The following is a 15,618-nucleotide window of genomic DNA, read 5'->3' on the forward strand; positions in this document are numbered from 1 at the left end:
ACACCTTTTGGTTCAAAATATTTGTTATTTTCCTCCTTGAAAACCTAGGTGCGTCTTATGGGCAAGTGTGTCTTACAGGGCGAAAAATATGGTATATGTATATTAGAAAATTGTATGATTTCCTATTATGTAAACAAATAAGCTAAAAAAGAAATAAAATAAAAAAGGAAATACCCCTTTAAGGCTGGGGCTACATGGCAATCTTGGCTGCAACACCTATTGCACGACCAAAGATCTCTTTACAGCAGTACAGCCATTGAACCAATATACTGTATGTATTGCTTTTTACACATGGGAAGCACTCAGTACACTTAGATCTGCTTGTGGTGCCGGCATTATATAACTACAATAGCCTTACAACCAGATCAGTTCTAAAATACATGTTGCAGTATAGTCCTACCTTCAGTCTCCAGTGAGTGCATAGTAGTTATTTCATTCACCACAGTAACAGCATTCAAAGGGATTCAATCCACTGCCAAGTCAGTCTTACACGGCTCCAGCCACAGCGTCTGAGGATACAGCCGCACAATCAGATTTGAAATCAGGTTTTTAAATGCAGTTCTAAAGCTGAAACCAGGTGTGGATCATGAAAGGAGGAGAGGTAGTGGGAAGGGCAGACTCTAGTTTTGAATCCACACCTGGTTTTAGCTTCAAAAATTGCATCTGAAAACCTGATCAAAACTTGGCAGTGCACACGTTGTGGATGAAAACCCACAGTGTAAGGCACCATTCACACAATCACTTTTTTTTTTTTTTGCGGATCAGATGTGGACCCATTCATTTCAATACCGTGTACTGTCCGCATCCATATGTCCGTTCCACAGCCCCGCAAAAAACATGCAAAAATTATTAATGTCTGTTTTGTGGACAAGAATAGGCATTTTTACAATTGGTCCACAAAAAGAAAGAAATAAAAAATATACACACACGTGTGTCATCTGTGTGGGAGTGTCGGAGGCCATGCTGGGTAGAGATGGCCTTGCGGTTCGCCCGGCGGTCTTTTGAGTGTTCGCCGAACATATGGAGAAATTCGCGCCTGCCATATTCTTTTACATTATGAAGAACTTTGACCCATGAGACATCCATCAGGTGGTACAGGACAGCCAATTGAGACATTTCAGCACATGGACATACCCCCTACCTTATAAATAAACCTGATCAGGCCGCCATTTTACATTTAGTGTTTTGCCAGTGTAGGGAGAGGTTGCTGTGTGGAGCAGGGACAGGCTTTTAGGGACACCAAACGCTAATAGGGCCACAAAAGTCCTTTTAAGCACTAGTATAGGTGTGCCATCTATATGTGTGATACACAGAGGGGTGCGATATACTGTGCAGTGCACAATCTTGTTACCCTGCCCAGAGCCCAGTGACCCAGAAAACGAACTTTTATCCGTCTGTTAGGTGGGTGGCGGCCATTTTATGCAAGTTCTGTGCACCAGCACAGCATATATGTATTTGTGACAGTCAAATAGAAGCTTGAAATACTGCAATTATATTCTACATTTTATATACTACATTTTGGGCCAAATACTAAATTTGGTGGAGAATGAGGAGAGCGTCGAATAAGGGACATGGCCCCGGTCGTGGTGCTGCTGGTGGAGCTCCTGTTGCAGGGAGAGGACGTGGTCGATCTGTGCCAGCTACACGCACAAGTGAAACCCCTTCCTCAGGTGCGAGTAGGCGACAGAACCTTCAGCGGTATTTGGTCGGGCCTAATGCGGCTCTACGAATGGAGAGGCCAGAACAAGTACAGGCGATAGTAGATTGGGTGGGAGACAATGTGAAGGAACTGGCGGCACTGTCAGCAACCCAGTCTCCTACTGAAAAGATCAGAGTTGGCACCTGCAGCCGATGTCCATCAGTCTCTCACCTCACCCCCTTGCAAATCAGCCAAGCAGTCTGAGCCCCAAGTCATGCAGCAGTCTCTTCTGCTTTTTGATGACTATGCTAGCAGGGTTTTACAGGGCCATCCACATTCTCTTCCACTTTTGGGGCAGGGGCAGGGCTGAGTGCACCGATGCCCGACCACTTAGGTTTCAAGATGAGTAAATGGGAGGACCACCGCAGCACGTCTCAGATGATGACGAAACACAGGTGCCAACTGCTGTGGCTTTTGAAAGTGTGCAGACCGACAAGGAGGGCAGGGGTGAAGACTGGGTGGAAGATGATGTGGAGGACGATGAGGTCCTCGACCCCACATGGAATCAAGATCATGCGAGTGACCTGTGTAGTTCGGAGGAGGAGGCGTGGTTGCACAGAGCCAATAGCACAGCAGAAGAGGGAGCAGGGTGCAAAAGCAGAGTGGCCGTCCCCCAGACAGTACGCCTGCTACTGCCCAACGCTGCAAGACACGAGTGGTTTGCACGCTGTGCAATCAGAGCCTGAAGAGAGGCAAAAACTCTCTCAACATGAGCACAACCTGCATGACCAGGTATCTAAGTGCAAAGCATGAGCTGCAGTGGAGTAGACACCTCAAAAACCAAGAAAGGTCTCTGGCTCCTCCCGCTTCCTCTTCTGCTGCAGTCTCGGCCTCTTCATCCACCTCTGGAGTGACAGTGCCATCTGCCACCCCGCAAACAGAGGATCTGCCAGCAACACCACCAGGGTCACCAAGCATCTCCACAGTGTCCCACGGAAGCGTTCAGCTTTCCATCTCCCAAACACTGGAGCGGAAGAGGAAGTACTCACCAGCGATCACTGGCCCTGAATGCCAGTATTTCAAAGTTACTGGCATTCAGCTTGGTGGAGACGGAGAGTTTTAAAAGCCTTATGGCAGTGGCTGTCCCACAGTACGTTGTGCCGAGCCGACACTGCTTTTCCAGACGAGCCATCCCTTCCCTGCACAAAAAAGTGGGGGACAAAAATCAGGTGTGCACTGCGCAACACCATCTGTGGCAAGGTCTACCTAACTACGGATACGTGGACCAGTAAGCATGGTCAGGGACGTTATATCTCTCTAACAGCACACTGGGTAAATGCAGTGGCAGCTGGGCCTGAGGCGGATAGCAGTTTGGCGCATTTCCTTCCATCACCGCGGATTGCAGGACGCTTCTCTTTGCCTCCTGTTGCTTCCTCATCCTCTACCACCTTCTCATCCGGTCAGCGCAACACCTTCAGCACAGCCAGGGGTAAACGACAGCAGGCAGTTTTAAAACTTATCTGTTTGGAGGACAAACCCCACACTGCGCAGGAGCTGTGGATGGGCCTTGAACAACAGAACGATGAGTGGATGGTGCCAGTGAACTTCAAGCACGGCCTGGTGGTGTGCGATAATGGGCGAAATCTCGCAGTAGCTCTGGGCCTAGCCGGTTTGACGCACATCCGTTGCCTGGCGCATGTGCTGACTTTGGTGGTGCAGAGGTTCCTTAAAAATTACCCAGATATGTCAGAGCTGCTGCAGAAAGTGCGGGCCGTCTGTGCGCGCTTTCGGCGTTCACTGAAACGCTTCTGGCGATGGAGGAGGAGGAACAGTGTTCACAGCAGGGTGGCACCCAAACCAGCTCATGGCCATCACTGATGCTTGGCTGTGGTAAGGGGGAGGGGGGGGGGGTTCCCTCTGGACAGCCTGGCACACATGAGCGATTACATGCTGAAGTGTCTCCGCAACGACCGCCGAGTTGCCCACATTCTAACTTGTGCTGATTACTGGGTGGCCACGCTGCTGGATCCCCATTACAAGGACAACGTACCGTCCTTAATTCAGTCACTGGAGCGTGATCGTAAGATGTGCGAGTACAAGCGCACACTGGTAGACGCGCTGCTGGTGGCATTCCCACCTGACAGCGGGGGCACAATAGTAGCACCAGGTGAAGCCAGAGGAGGAAGTGGTCGCCCAACGCAGCTGGGGCACCACCAGCACCTCAGAAGGCAGGGCTAGCATGGCCGAAATGTGGAAAAGCTTTGTCAGCACGCCACAACAACCAGCACCACCAGCTGATATGGAACGTATTAGCAGGAGGCAGCATTTCAGCAACATGGTGGAGCAGTATGTGTGCACACGCCTACACGTACTGAATGATGGGTCTGCCCCCTTCAACTTCTGGGTCTCCAAATTGGGCACATGGCCTGAGCTTGCCCTTTATGCCTTGGAGGTGCTGGCCTGCCCTGCAGCCAGTGTATTGTCTGAACGTTTGACACACACACACACACACACACACTAGAATAAAATCTATGAAATGAGGCCAGCACTCCGGTCTTCTGATGAAAAAAGGTGGATTTTATTACACCCAACAGCAATGCAGCATTTCAGCTCTCTCAATGGAGCCTTTGTCAAGCTTGACAAAGGCTCCATTGAGAGAGCTGAAATGCTTCATTGACCCTCAGAAGTATCATGTGACATGGCTTTTCATTAACTACCCAGGTATCTAACAGGTGAATTCACTTCAATGGAGCCACAAAAGATGTCCACATCTGTATGTCTGTCCTGTAGCATCCATACAATGTGCTTACATTACGGAAAAGGATAGTAGTTCTAATATGGCCTGGATGGTCCATTCTGCAAAATGCAGAGCGCACACAGCCAGTATCCGTGATTTGCAGACTGCAAAACAGTCTATGTTCGTGTGCATGAGCCCTAAAGCCTCTTGCACACGAACATATTTTCTTTCAGTGTCCCGTTTCTTTTTTGCAAATAATAATAATAATAATATTATTATTATTATCTCTCATGTCCTATTATTGACAAGGATAGTACTGTTTTATTAGGGGCCAGCTGTTCCATTACGCAAAATACTGAATGCGCACGGATGTCACCCATATTTTTTTGTGCACTGCTAAATACATACGGTCGTGTGCAAGAGGCCTAACACTGTTAGAAATTACAAGATGTGTAGGTTGTCACATGACTGATTCCATGTTTCAATTAGGCCACGGATGCATTACACAGGACTGATATATGTTGTAAAACTACAACTCCCAGTATGCCCAGTCTGCCTACAGCAGGGCATGATGGGATTTGTAGTTTTATAACAGCTGGGGAGCCGCAGTTTGCCCATCACTGGGCTACATCATTGTATAATTTTCTTATTATATAAGCAAGTTAAGAAAATAAAAAACTGGAATACCTGGTTAAGGCTCCATTCACACGTCCGTGGTGTGTTGCGGACCCGCAAATTGCAGGTCCGCAACACACCAGCCCGTCACCCCCATAGAAATGCCTATTCTTGTCCGCAAGCTGCGGACGAGAATAGGACATGCTCTATCTTTTTGCGGAGCTGCGGACCCAAAAATCGGGGGCCGCGCTCCGCAATTGCGGCTGCAGACAGCACACTGTGTGCTGTCCGCATCCATTCCGTCCCTATAGAGAATGAATGGGTCCGCACCCATTCCGCAAAATTGCGGAAAGGATGCGGACCCGTTTTGCAGACGTGTGAATGGAGCCCAAGGCTGGGGCTACATGGCGATCTTGGCTGCAACACCAAAGATCTCTTTACAGCAGTACAGCCATTGAACCAATATACTGTATGTATTGCTTTTTACACATGGGAAGCACTCAGTACACTTAGATCTGCTTGTGGTACCAGCATTATATAACTACAATAGCCTTACAACCAGATCAGTTGTAAAATACATGTTGCAGTATAGTCCTACCTTCAGTCTCCAGTGAGTGCATAGTAGTTATTTCATTCACCACAGTAACAGCATTCAAAGGGATTCAATCCACTGCCAAGTCAGTCTTACACGGCTCCAGCCACAGCGTCTGAGGATACAGCCGCACAGTCAGATTTTAAATCAGGTTTTTAAATGCAGTTCTAAAGCTGAAACCAGGTGTGGATCATGAAAGGAGGGGTAGTGGGAAGGGCAGACTCTAGTTTTGAATCCACACCTGGTTTTAGCTTCAAAAACTGCATCTGAAAACCTGATCAAAACTTGGCAGTGCACACGTTGTGGATGAAAACCCAGAGTGTAAGGCCTAGTTCACACAAACGTTTTTTTTGCGGGTGTACGGGCCGTTTTTGTGTGTTCCGTATCCGGTCCGTATACGGAACCATTCATTTCAATGGTTCCGCAAAAAAAAACGGAATGTGTTCCGTATGCATTCCGTTTCCGTATTTCCGTTTTTCCGTTCCGTTGAAAGATAGAACATGTCCTATATTTGGCCGCAAATCACGTTCCGTTGCTCCATTAAAGTCAATGGGTCCACAAAAAAAAACGGAACACATACGGAAATGCTTCCGTATGTCTTCCGTATCCATTCCGTTTTTTCTGAACCATCTATTGAAAATGTTATGCCCAGCCCAATTTTTTATATGTAATTACTGTATACTGTATATGCCATACGGAAAAACGGAAAGGAAATGGAAACACAACGGAACAACGGATCCGTGAAAAACGGACCGCAAAAAACTATAAAAGCCATACGTTCGTGTGAACTAGGCCTAAGGCACCATTTACATGTCAGTGTTCCACGGACGTGTGTTGTACGTGTTCTCCGCGGACAGCACACGTCCCCAATTCATTTTAATGTGTGTATTCACACATCAGTGTTTTAGCACAGTTGCATCCATCACACCCATTATAGTCTAAGGGTCCGTGAAAGCCACGGATGCAACATGGATGATTAGAAAGAGATGTTTTAAAAATAATTTTTCAGCTGTTCAGTGTCAGTAAAACACGGATGGCACACGGACAGCAAAAAATGGACCCACGGATCCTTCACGGATGCATCACTGACCACCTGCTCACGGATTTGAACACAGACACGGACATGTAAATGAGGCTTAAGGCCCCATTCACACAACTGTATTTTTAATCCGTATTTTTTGCAGATCGGAAGTGGACCCTTTAATTTCAATACATGTGCTGTCCACATCCATATGTCCGTTCCACAGCCCCGCAAAAAACATAGAACATGTCCTATTATTGTCTGTTTTAATGCAACATAAACATCACACGAACACCACCGTTGTGGGCATGTCGGAGGCCATGCGGGGACGGGACTCCAGCCTCAGCAAATTTACTAACATTTAGGCCTCCTGCACACGACCGTATGGCTTTTTCAGTGTTTTGCGGTCCGTTTTTTACGGATCCGTTGTTCCGTTTTTTGTTTTTGTTGTGTTTCCATTTCTGTTCCGTTTTTCCGTTCTGTTTTTCCGTATGGCATATACAGTATACAGTAATTACATAGAAAATATTGGGCTGGGCATAACATTTTCAATAGATGGTTCCACAAAAACGGAACGGATACGGAAGACATACGCATTTCCGTATGTGTACCTTTTTTTTGCGGACCCATTGACTTGAATGGAGCCACGGAATGTGATTTGCGGGCAATAATAGGACATGTTCTATCTTTTAATGGAAAAGAAATACGGAAATACGGAAACGGAATGCATACGGAGTACATTCCGTTATTTTTTCGGAACCATTGAAATGAATGGTTCCGTATACGAACCGTATACAGAACGCAAAAAACGACCAGTAAACGCGGAAAAAAACGGTTGTGTGCAGGAGGCCTTATGCCTGGAAATTTCTGGGCACATTTATCAAGTTCACCTGCTTTTGGCTATAAAATTAGGTAGGCGTATTTGATTCGGGTGTCTTTTTCTTGTCGAGTGTTTATTAAAAGTCGCAATATTGGTATTAGTCTGACCTCTGGTGGTTGTTTTTCAGTTAAACAGGATCATATTCACTTAGGCCCCTTTCACATAAGCGTGACGGATTAGGTCTGGATGCGTTCAGGGTGCGTTCAGTGAAATTCGCACGATTTTGCAAGCAAGTTCAGTCAGTTTTGTCTGCAATTGCGTTCAGTTTTTTCTGCCAATGCGTTTTGATGCGTTTTTCACACTCGTGATAAAAAACTGAAGGTTTACAAACAACATCTCCTAGCAACCATCAGTGAAAAACGCATTGCATCCGCACCTGCTTCCGGATGCAATGCGTTTTTCATTCACTTCTATGGGGCCAGGGCTGCGTGAAAAACACAGAATATAGAACATGCTGCGTTTTTCATGCAACGCAAAACTGCTGCGTAAAAAAAAAACGCTCATGTACACAGACCCATTGAAATGAATGGGTCCGGATTCAGTGCGGGTGCTATGCGTTCATGCCACACATTGCACCTGCGCGGAAAACTCGCTTGTTGTGAAAGGGGCCTTAGGCCTCTTTCACACGAGCGTGTCCGGATAAGGTCCGGATGCATTGCGGCAAACCCGCGAGAGTAGGTACTCAATTGCAATCAGTCTTGACTGCGATTGCATTCGCGCGCGTGATAAAAAACTGAATGTGGTACCCAGACCCGAACTTCTTCACAGAAGTTCGGGCTTGGGATCGGGGTTGTGTAGATTGTATTATTTCCCCTTATAACATGGCTATAAGGGAAAATACTAGCATTCTGAATACAGAATGCATAGTACAATAGGGCTGGAGGGGTTAAAAAATGTAAAAAAAAAATTTAACTCACCTTAATCCACTTGTTCTCACAGTCGGCATCTCTTCTGTCTTCTTCTTTGAGGAAGGACCTTTGATGACGTCACTGCGCTCATCACATGGTCCATCCCATGATCTTTTAACATTGTGACGGATCATGTGACGGACCATGTGATGAGCGTAGTGACGTCATCAAAGGTCCTATTCCTCAAAGAAGAAGACAGAAGAGAAGCCGGCTGCGCGAACAAGTGGATTAAGGTGAGTTAAATTATTATTATTATTTTTTTAACCCCTCCAGCCCTATTGTACTATGCATTCTGTATTCAGAATGCTATTATTTTCCCTTATAACCATGTTATAAGGGAAAATAATAAAGATCGGGTCCCCATCCCGATCGTCTCATAGCAACTGTGCCTGAAAATCGCACCGCATCCGCACTTGCTTGCGGATGCTTGCGATTTTCACGCAGCCCCATTCATTCTAAGGGGCCTGCGTTGCGTGAAAAACGCACAATATAGAGCATGCTGCGATTTTCATGTAACGCAAAAGTGATGCGTGAAAATGACCGCTCATGTGCACAGCCCCATAGAAATGAATGGGTCCGGATTCAGTGCGGGTGCAATGCGTTCACCTCACGCATTGCACCCACGCGGAAATCTCGCCCGTGTGAAAGGGGCCTTTAGACTGGTCTAATTTATTTGTGCATGAAAAAAGTTGCATCTTTGTGGAGAGAGTCGAACATCTCCTGGAAAGTGTGACTTTTAATGCAAAAAAAGTCGCACTTCACCACTGAAAACAGACAAAGAAAAGTACGCCAGCCCTTGGGTGGAGTAGAAATTAAACTGTTCTTGCAACAAATTCAGGCAAAAAAAAGGCACACCTACATAAATAGTTATAAAACTTCTGAATTAGGCCTCATGCACAAAAAATGCGGACAGCACACCGTGTGCTATCCGCATCCGTATGTCCGTTCCGTAGTCCCACAAAAAAAAAACAAGTCCTATTCTTGTCCGTTTTAGGCATTGTTACAATGGATCCGCCAAAAAAACGGATGGCATACGAATGTCATCCGTTTTTTGGGGCGATCCTCAATTTGCGGACCGCAAAACACATACGGTTGTATGCATGTAGTCTTAGTCTAAAAATTCTAAATAGTCGAAAGAGGCTTTTTTTTTTAGGCTTAAAATTACACAGGCGTATTTCATTAGTCTGTCTTTCTTTTGCTGAGTATTTACTAAAAGTTGCACAGCAGTTGATAAGTTAGATTCGGCATATCTTTATTAGCCTGACCTCTGGTGGTTGTTTTTCAGTTAGACAGGTTCATATTCACTTAGACTGGTTTAATTTATTTGCACATGAAAAAGTTGCATCTTTGCAGAAAAAGTTGTACGTTACCCGTAAAATGCAACTTTTAATGCAAAAAAGTCTTACTTCGCCACTGAAAACAGACAAAGAAAAGTACTCCAGCCCTGGGGTGGAGTAGAAATTAGACTGTTGTTGCGTCAAATTCAGCCGCCAAGAAAAGTAGCACCTATATAAAAAGGTTGGAAAAAGTAGCAAAAGTTAGAAAACTTTTGAATTAAGCCTTAGGCTAAATGCACACGAACGTATTTTGTTTCCGCGCCCATTCCATTTTTTTTGCGGATAGGATGCGAACCCATTCATTTCTATGGAGCTGTTTAAAGATGCGGAGAGTAAACCGTTTGTTTTCCGCGTCCATTGTCCTTGGTTCCATTCCGCCAAAAAATAGAGCATGTCCTATTCTTGTCCGTTTTGTGGACAAGGATAGGCATATATAATGGATCCTCAAAAAACAAAAAACTATGCCAAACGGACTTCATCCGTTTTTTTTTTTTTGCGGATCTGCAATTTGCGGACCGCAAAACACATACGGTCGTGTGCATGAGGCCTAAGGCTACATATACGTATTTTATTTCCGTGTCCGTCCCGTTTTTTTGCGGACCGTATACAGAACCATTCATTTCAATGGGTCCGCAAAAAAAACGGAAGGTACTCCATCTGCATTCCGTTTCCGTATGTCCGTATTTCCGTTCCACAAAAAAATAGAACATGTCCTATTATTGTCCGCATTACGGACAAGGATAGTACTGTTCTATTAGGGGCCAGCTGTTCCGTTCCACAAAATACGGAATGCACACGAACGTCATCCGTATCTTTTGCGGACCGCAAAATACATACCGTCGTGTACATGAGGCCTTATTCACATGTCAGTGTTCGGTCAGTGATTTTCATCAGTGATTTTGAGCCAAAACCAGGTACGGTTCTAAACACAGAACAGGGGGCAGATTTTTCCCTTATACCTTATGTCTGTGAAGGCTCCAATCCTGGTTTTGGTTAACAATCACTGATGTAAATCACTGACCAAAACATTGATGTGTGAATAAAACATCTAAAACAAGGGCAATTTCAGCAGAACTGATGCGTGAATAAAACGCTCATGTGCTCAGACTCATTGAAATGAATAGGTCAGGATTCAGTGCGGGTGCTATGCATTCACGGCACGCGTTGCACCCACGCGGAAAACTCGCTCATGTGAAAGGGGCCTTAGAGGTCTGGAATGTATTGGATAACACTGACAGCATTCCAGACCTCCAAGGGCTCATGCACACGACCGTATGTATTTTGCGGTCCGCAAAACACAGATCCGTAAAAAATGCGGATGACTTCATGAGCATTCCCTATTTTGCAGAACGGAACAGCTTGCCCCTAATAGAACAGTAGTATCCTTGTTCGTTATGCGGACAATAATAGGACATTGTCACCGCCAGTTCTGTGAGAAGGTCTGGCAGACGTTCTTCTCTACCTCTTGTATGATGTTCTTTGATTTGGTTTCACTTTCTCATCTCCTTTCCTTCTGCCAGGTGTCACTTATTTAGACTAATCGTCTTCCTTTATATTCCCTCCCATACTGCCTCACTTTGCGGTTTATACTACTTCCTGGATGAAGTGTTCACTGCTGGAGGCTGCTTCTGCTGTTTGCTCAGATAAGTCCTTTACTTTATTGTGTTTCCTTGGTGGCTTGATTCTAGGTGACCCTGACTTCGTCCGTATTAAGTGCAGGGAGCCGGTGGTCGTGTCCCCTCACTATTATAGGGTTTTCAGGTGTCACACAGACTTAGGTACGTGGGCATGCAATCGTCTACCATCGAGACCCTTGCATGTGCATAGCAGTCAGGGGTAGCAGATCTCTGTAAAACTGTGTCTCAGTTTCAAGTGACCGGTTCTGCTGGCGTTCATGGAGTTTGTTCTGAGCCTAAGATCTCGCTTCCGGATACGTTCTCCGGGGGTAGTGAGAATTTTGTTCGCTTTAGAGAGGCTTGCAAACTCCATTTTCGCCTACTTCCCAATTCCTCTGGTGATGAGGAGCAGAGGGTGGGGATCATCATCTCGCTGCTCAGGAATAACGCTCAGTCTCGGGCCTTTTCGCTGCCGGTGGGGGCACGACCCCTCCAATCGGTGGATGAATTTTTTGTAGCCCTGGGGCAGATATGATGACCTGGATCGTATTGCTCTGGTCGAATCTAAACTGCGTTTTTTATGCCAGGGTAAACACTCTGCAGAGATATATTGTTCTGAATTTCGGAGATGGGCAGCTGATACTGGTTGGAATGATGCTGCACTCCGAAGTCAATTTTGCCATGGTCTTTCAGAAAGATTGAAAGATGCATTCGCTTTTCATGAGAGACCAGTGTCGTTAGAGTCAGCCATGTCTCTAGCTGTTCGTATTGACAGGCGTCTTAGAGAGAGAGGAGACTACTCTTTCCTGTCATATTCAGCCCAAGGACAGTGGGGCTGTCTTATTCAGTGCGCAGGGGTCTCAGTCTGTCTCAATCCCCTCTGAGGAGGAGGCCATGCAGCTGGGTTTGCTTGCCTCTGACAGTAGAGGATTCAACTCTCAGAGGAGGGTTTGTTTCTGTTGTGGGGGTATAAATCATTTAGCTAATGTTTGCCCCTCTAGGAGATTCATGAAGTTTTCTGAGGGTAATAAAAACAAAACAAAACAAAATAAAATAAAACCTCTAAAACCTTTCCATTTGCTACTATTGGCAAGGTTTATGCGGAAATTGATGGTTTGCCGTTTGTTTGTAGTTCCCGTTTTCTCCTACCTGCCAGGGTGGCGCTAGACAGCAAGAACATTGTTTGTGAGATTTTTGTAGATAGTGGAGCAGCTGTCAATCTCATTGATAATCAATTTGCAACAACTCATGATTTACAGGTATGCACTTTGGAAAATGATATACCTGTTTTTGCTATCGATTCCGCTCCACTTTCTCAAAGATCGTTAAAGGGCATAGTTCACAATATCCATTTGACTGTGGGTGACGCTCATGTTGAGGATATGTCATGTTTCATCTTAAGCGGATTACCTACTCCTCTAGTGTTGGGGCTACCCTGGCTCACTAAACATAACCCCACCATTGATTGGCAAGCAAGGCAAATAAATGGTTGGAGTGAGTTTTGCAGAGAGAATTGCTTCACGGCATCTCTTTCAGAGGTTTCTACCAAAACTGTGCATCTTTTCTCTCTGAACTTTCGGATGTGTTTTCCGAGACTGGTGTTCAGGAGTTGCCCCCTCATCGGGGAGTACGACTGCCCTATTAATCTCATCCCAGGCGCCAAGCTGCCAAAATCACGACTATACAATCTCTCCCAACCTGAAAGGGTCGCTATGCGTACTTATATCTCTGAGAGCCTGAGAAAGGGACACATCCGACCCTCGAAGTCACCTGTTGCCGCAGTTTTTTTTTTTGTTAAGAAAAAAGATGCTTCTTTAAGACCTTGTCTGGATTTCAGGGAGCTGAACCGTATCACGATTCGTGACCCATATCCGCTTCCTCTGATCCAGGACCTGTTTAACCAGATTGTTGGGGCTAAAGTTTTTTCTAAGTTGGATTTAAGAGGGGCATATAACCTAGTCAGGGTCAGGGAAGGGGACGAATGGAAGACGGCCTTCAATACCCCTGAGGGTCATTTCGAGAATTTGGTTATGCCCTTTGGTTTGATGAATGCGCCGGCCGTCTTCCAACATTTTGTGAACAGCATTTTTTATCATTTAATGGGGAAATTTGTACTGGTGTATCTAGATGACATTTAGATTTTTTCTCCTGATTTCAAGACTCATCGGGACCACCTATGTCAGGTCTTGCTGATTCTGCGGGAGAATAAATTGTACTCTAAACTGGAAAAATGTGTGTTTGCGGTTCCGGAGATTCAATTTCTTGGTTTTCTTCTCTCCGCTTCTGGTTTTCGGATGGACCCTGAAAAGGTCCGCGCTGTGCTTGATTGGGAGCTTCCTGAGAATCAGAAGGCGCTGATGCGGTTTTTGGGTTTTGCCAATTATTACAGAAAGTTCATTTTGAATTATTCCTCTGTTGTAAAGCCACTCATTGATATGACTAAAAAAGGGGGTGGATTTTTCCTCGTGGTTGGTAGATGCGCTTAAAGCTTTTTCAAGTATTAAAGAGAGTTTTGCTTCTGCTCCCATTTTGGTACAACCTGATGTCTCTCTACCTTTTATTATTGAGGTGGATGCTTCTGAGGTGGGTGTGGGTGCGGTCTTATCTCAGGGTCCCTCTCCTGCCAAATGGCGACCGTGTGCCTTTTTCTCAAGGAAACTCTCCTCTGCAGAGAGAAAATACGATGTGGGAGATAGGGAGTTGTTGGCCATCAAATTAGCTTTTGAGGAATGGCGCCATTGGTTAGAGGGAGCCAGACACCCTATTACTGTGTTTACAGACCATAAGAATCTGGCCTACTTGGAATCGGCCAAGCGTCTGAACCCGAGACAGATGGTCTTTGTTCTTTTCTAGGTCTAATTTTGTTGTTACGTTCCGCCCTGGGGTTAAAAATGTGAAGGCGGATGCCCTGTCACGTTGTTTTCCGGGAGGGGGGACTTTGAAGACCTGGGTCCCATTTTGGCTGAAGGTTGAGGGTTTTGGGGTAGCCTGCGACACCTGCGCTCGTGCCAAGGTCCCTCATTCACGGCCATCGGGTTCTCTCCTCCCGTTACCCATTCCTTCCCGTCCTTGGACGCATCTGACCATGGACTTCATTACGGACCAGCCTCGTTCCTCGGGGAAGACTGTGATTCTAGTGGTAGTGGTCGTTTTAGCAAAATGGCACATTTCATTCCCTTTCCTGGGTTACCCAATGCTAAAACGCTGGCGCAAGCGTTTGTTTATCATATTGTTAAATTGCATGGCATTCCTTCAGACATCGTTTCTGATTGGGGCACGCAATTTGTTTCCAGATTCTGGAAGGTTTTCTGTTCTCACTTGGGGGTTCAGTTGTCGTTCTCTTCTGCTTTTCACCCGCAGTCGAATGGTCAGACCGAACGCGTTAATTAGAATCTGGAGACATATCTGTGCTGTTTTGTGGCGGAGAATCTGGAGGATTGGTATTCTTTTTTGTCCCTTGCTGAGTTTGCCTTAAAAAACCGTCGCCAGGAGTCCTCTGATAAGTCACCATTTCTTGGTGCATATGGGTTTCATCCGCAGTTTGGGACATTCTCTGGAGAGGGGTCTTCTGGTTTACCTGATGAGGAGAGATTTTCCTCGTCTTTGTCATTTATTTGGCAAAAGATTCAGGGTAATCTGAAGAGGATGAGTGAGAGATATAAGCGTGTGGCGGATAAGAGACGTGTGCCTGGTCCGGACCTGAATGTGGGTGATCTGGTGTGGTTGTCTACAAAGAATATCAAACTGAAGGTTCCCTCCTGGAAGTTGGGTCCTAAGTTTATTGGGCCTTACAAGATCTTGTCCGTCATCAATCCCGTTGCCTTCCGTCTTGATCTTCCTCAGACTTGGAAGATCCATAATGTTTTTCACAGGTCCCTATTAAAACCTTATGTCCAACCCACTGTACCCTCCTCTTTGCCTCCTCCTCCGATTGTTGTTGATGGTAATCTTGAATTTCAGGTCTCTAGGATTGTGGATTCTCGTATTATCTGTGCTTCTCTCCAGCACCTTGTTTATTGGGAGGGTTATGGTCCTGAGGAGAGGATGTGGGTCTCATCATGGCTTTCCATAGGTCTCATCCCGAGAAGGTGGGCTCTGAGTGTCCGAAGTCCACCCGTAGAGGGAGGGGTACTGTCACCGCCAGTTCTGTGAGAAGGTCTGGCAGACGTCCTTCTCTACCTCTAGCATGACGTTATTTGTTTTGGTTTCACTTTCTCATCTCCTTTCCTTCTCCCAGGTGTCACCTATTTAGACTAATCGTCTCCCTTTATAT

The 15,618-nt window shown here is 45.8% G+C and overlaps 1 protein-coding gene across 2 annotated transcripts in view; it reads right to left on the reverse strand.

The window, feature by feature from the left end:
- LOC120996035 (retinol dehydrogenase 7-like) overlaps positions 1-15,618 on the reverse strand; it is a 124,771-nt gene that overhangs the window by 42,877 nt on the left and 66,276 nt on the right. Inside the window, exon 1 of one of the 2 annotated variants that reach the window (XM_040425696.1) lies at positions 401-533. The exons of the other annotated variant lie outside the window; for it this stretch is intronic. Within the exon in view, the coding sequence (XP_040281630.1) occupies positions 401-422 (22 nt within the window). The 5' untranslated portion in view covers positions 423-533. Of the gene's footprint in view, positions 1-400; positions 534-15,618 lie in introns of those variants that run through there. 2 annotated transcript variants of the gene reach the window in all.

The sequence above is a fragment of the Bufo bufo genome, chromosome 3, assembly GCF_905171765.1.
Source record: "Bufo bufo chromosome 3, aBufBuf1.1, whole genome shotgun sequence".
Classification (NCBI taxonomy): Eukaryota; Metazoa; Chordata; class Amphibia; order Anura; family Bufonidae; genus Bufo; species Bufo bufo.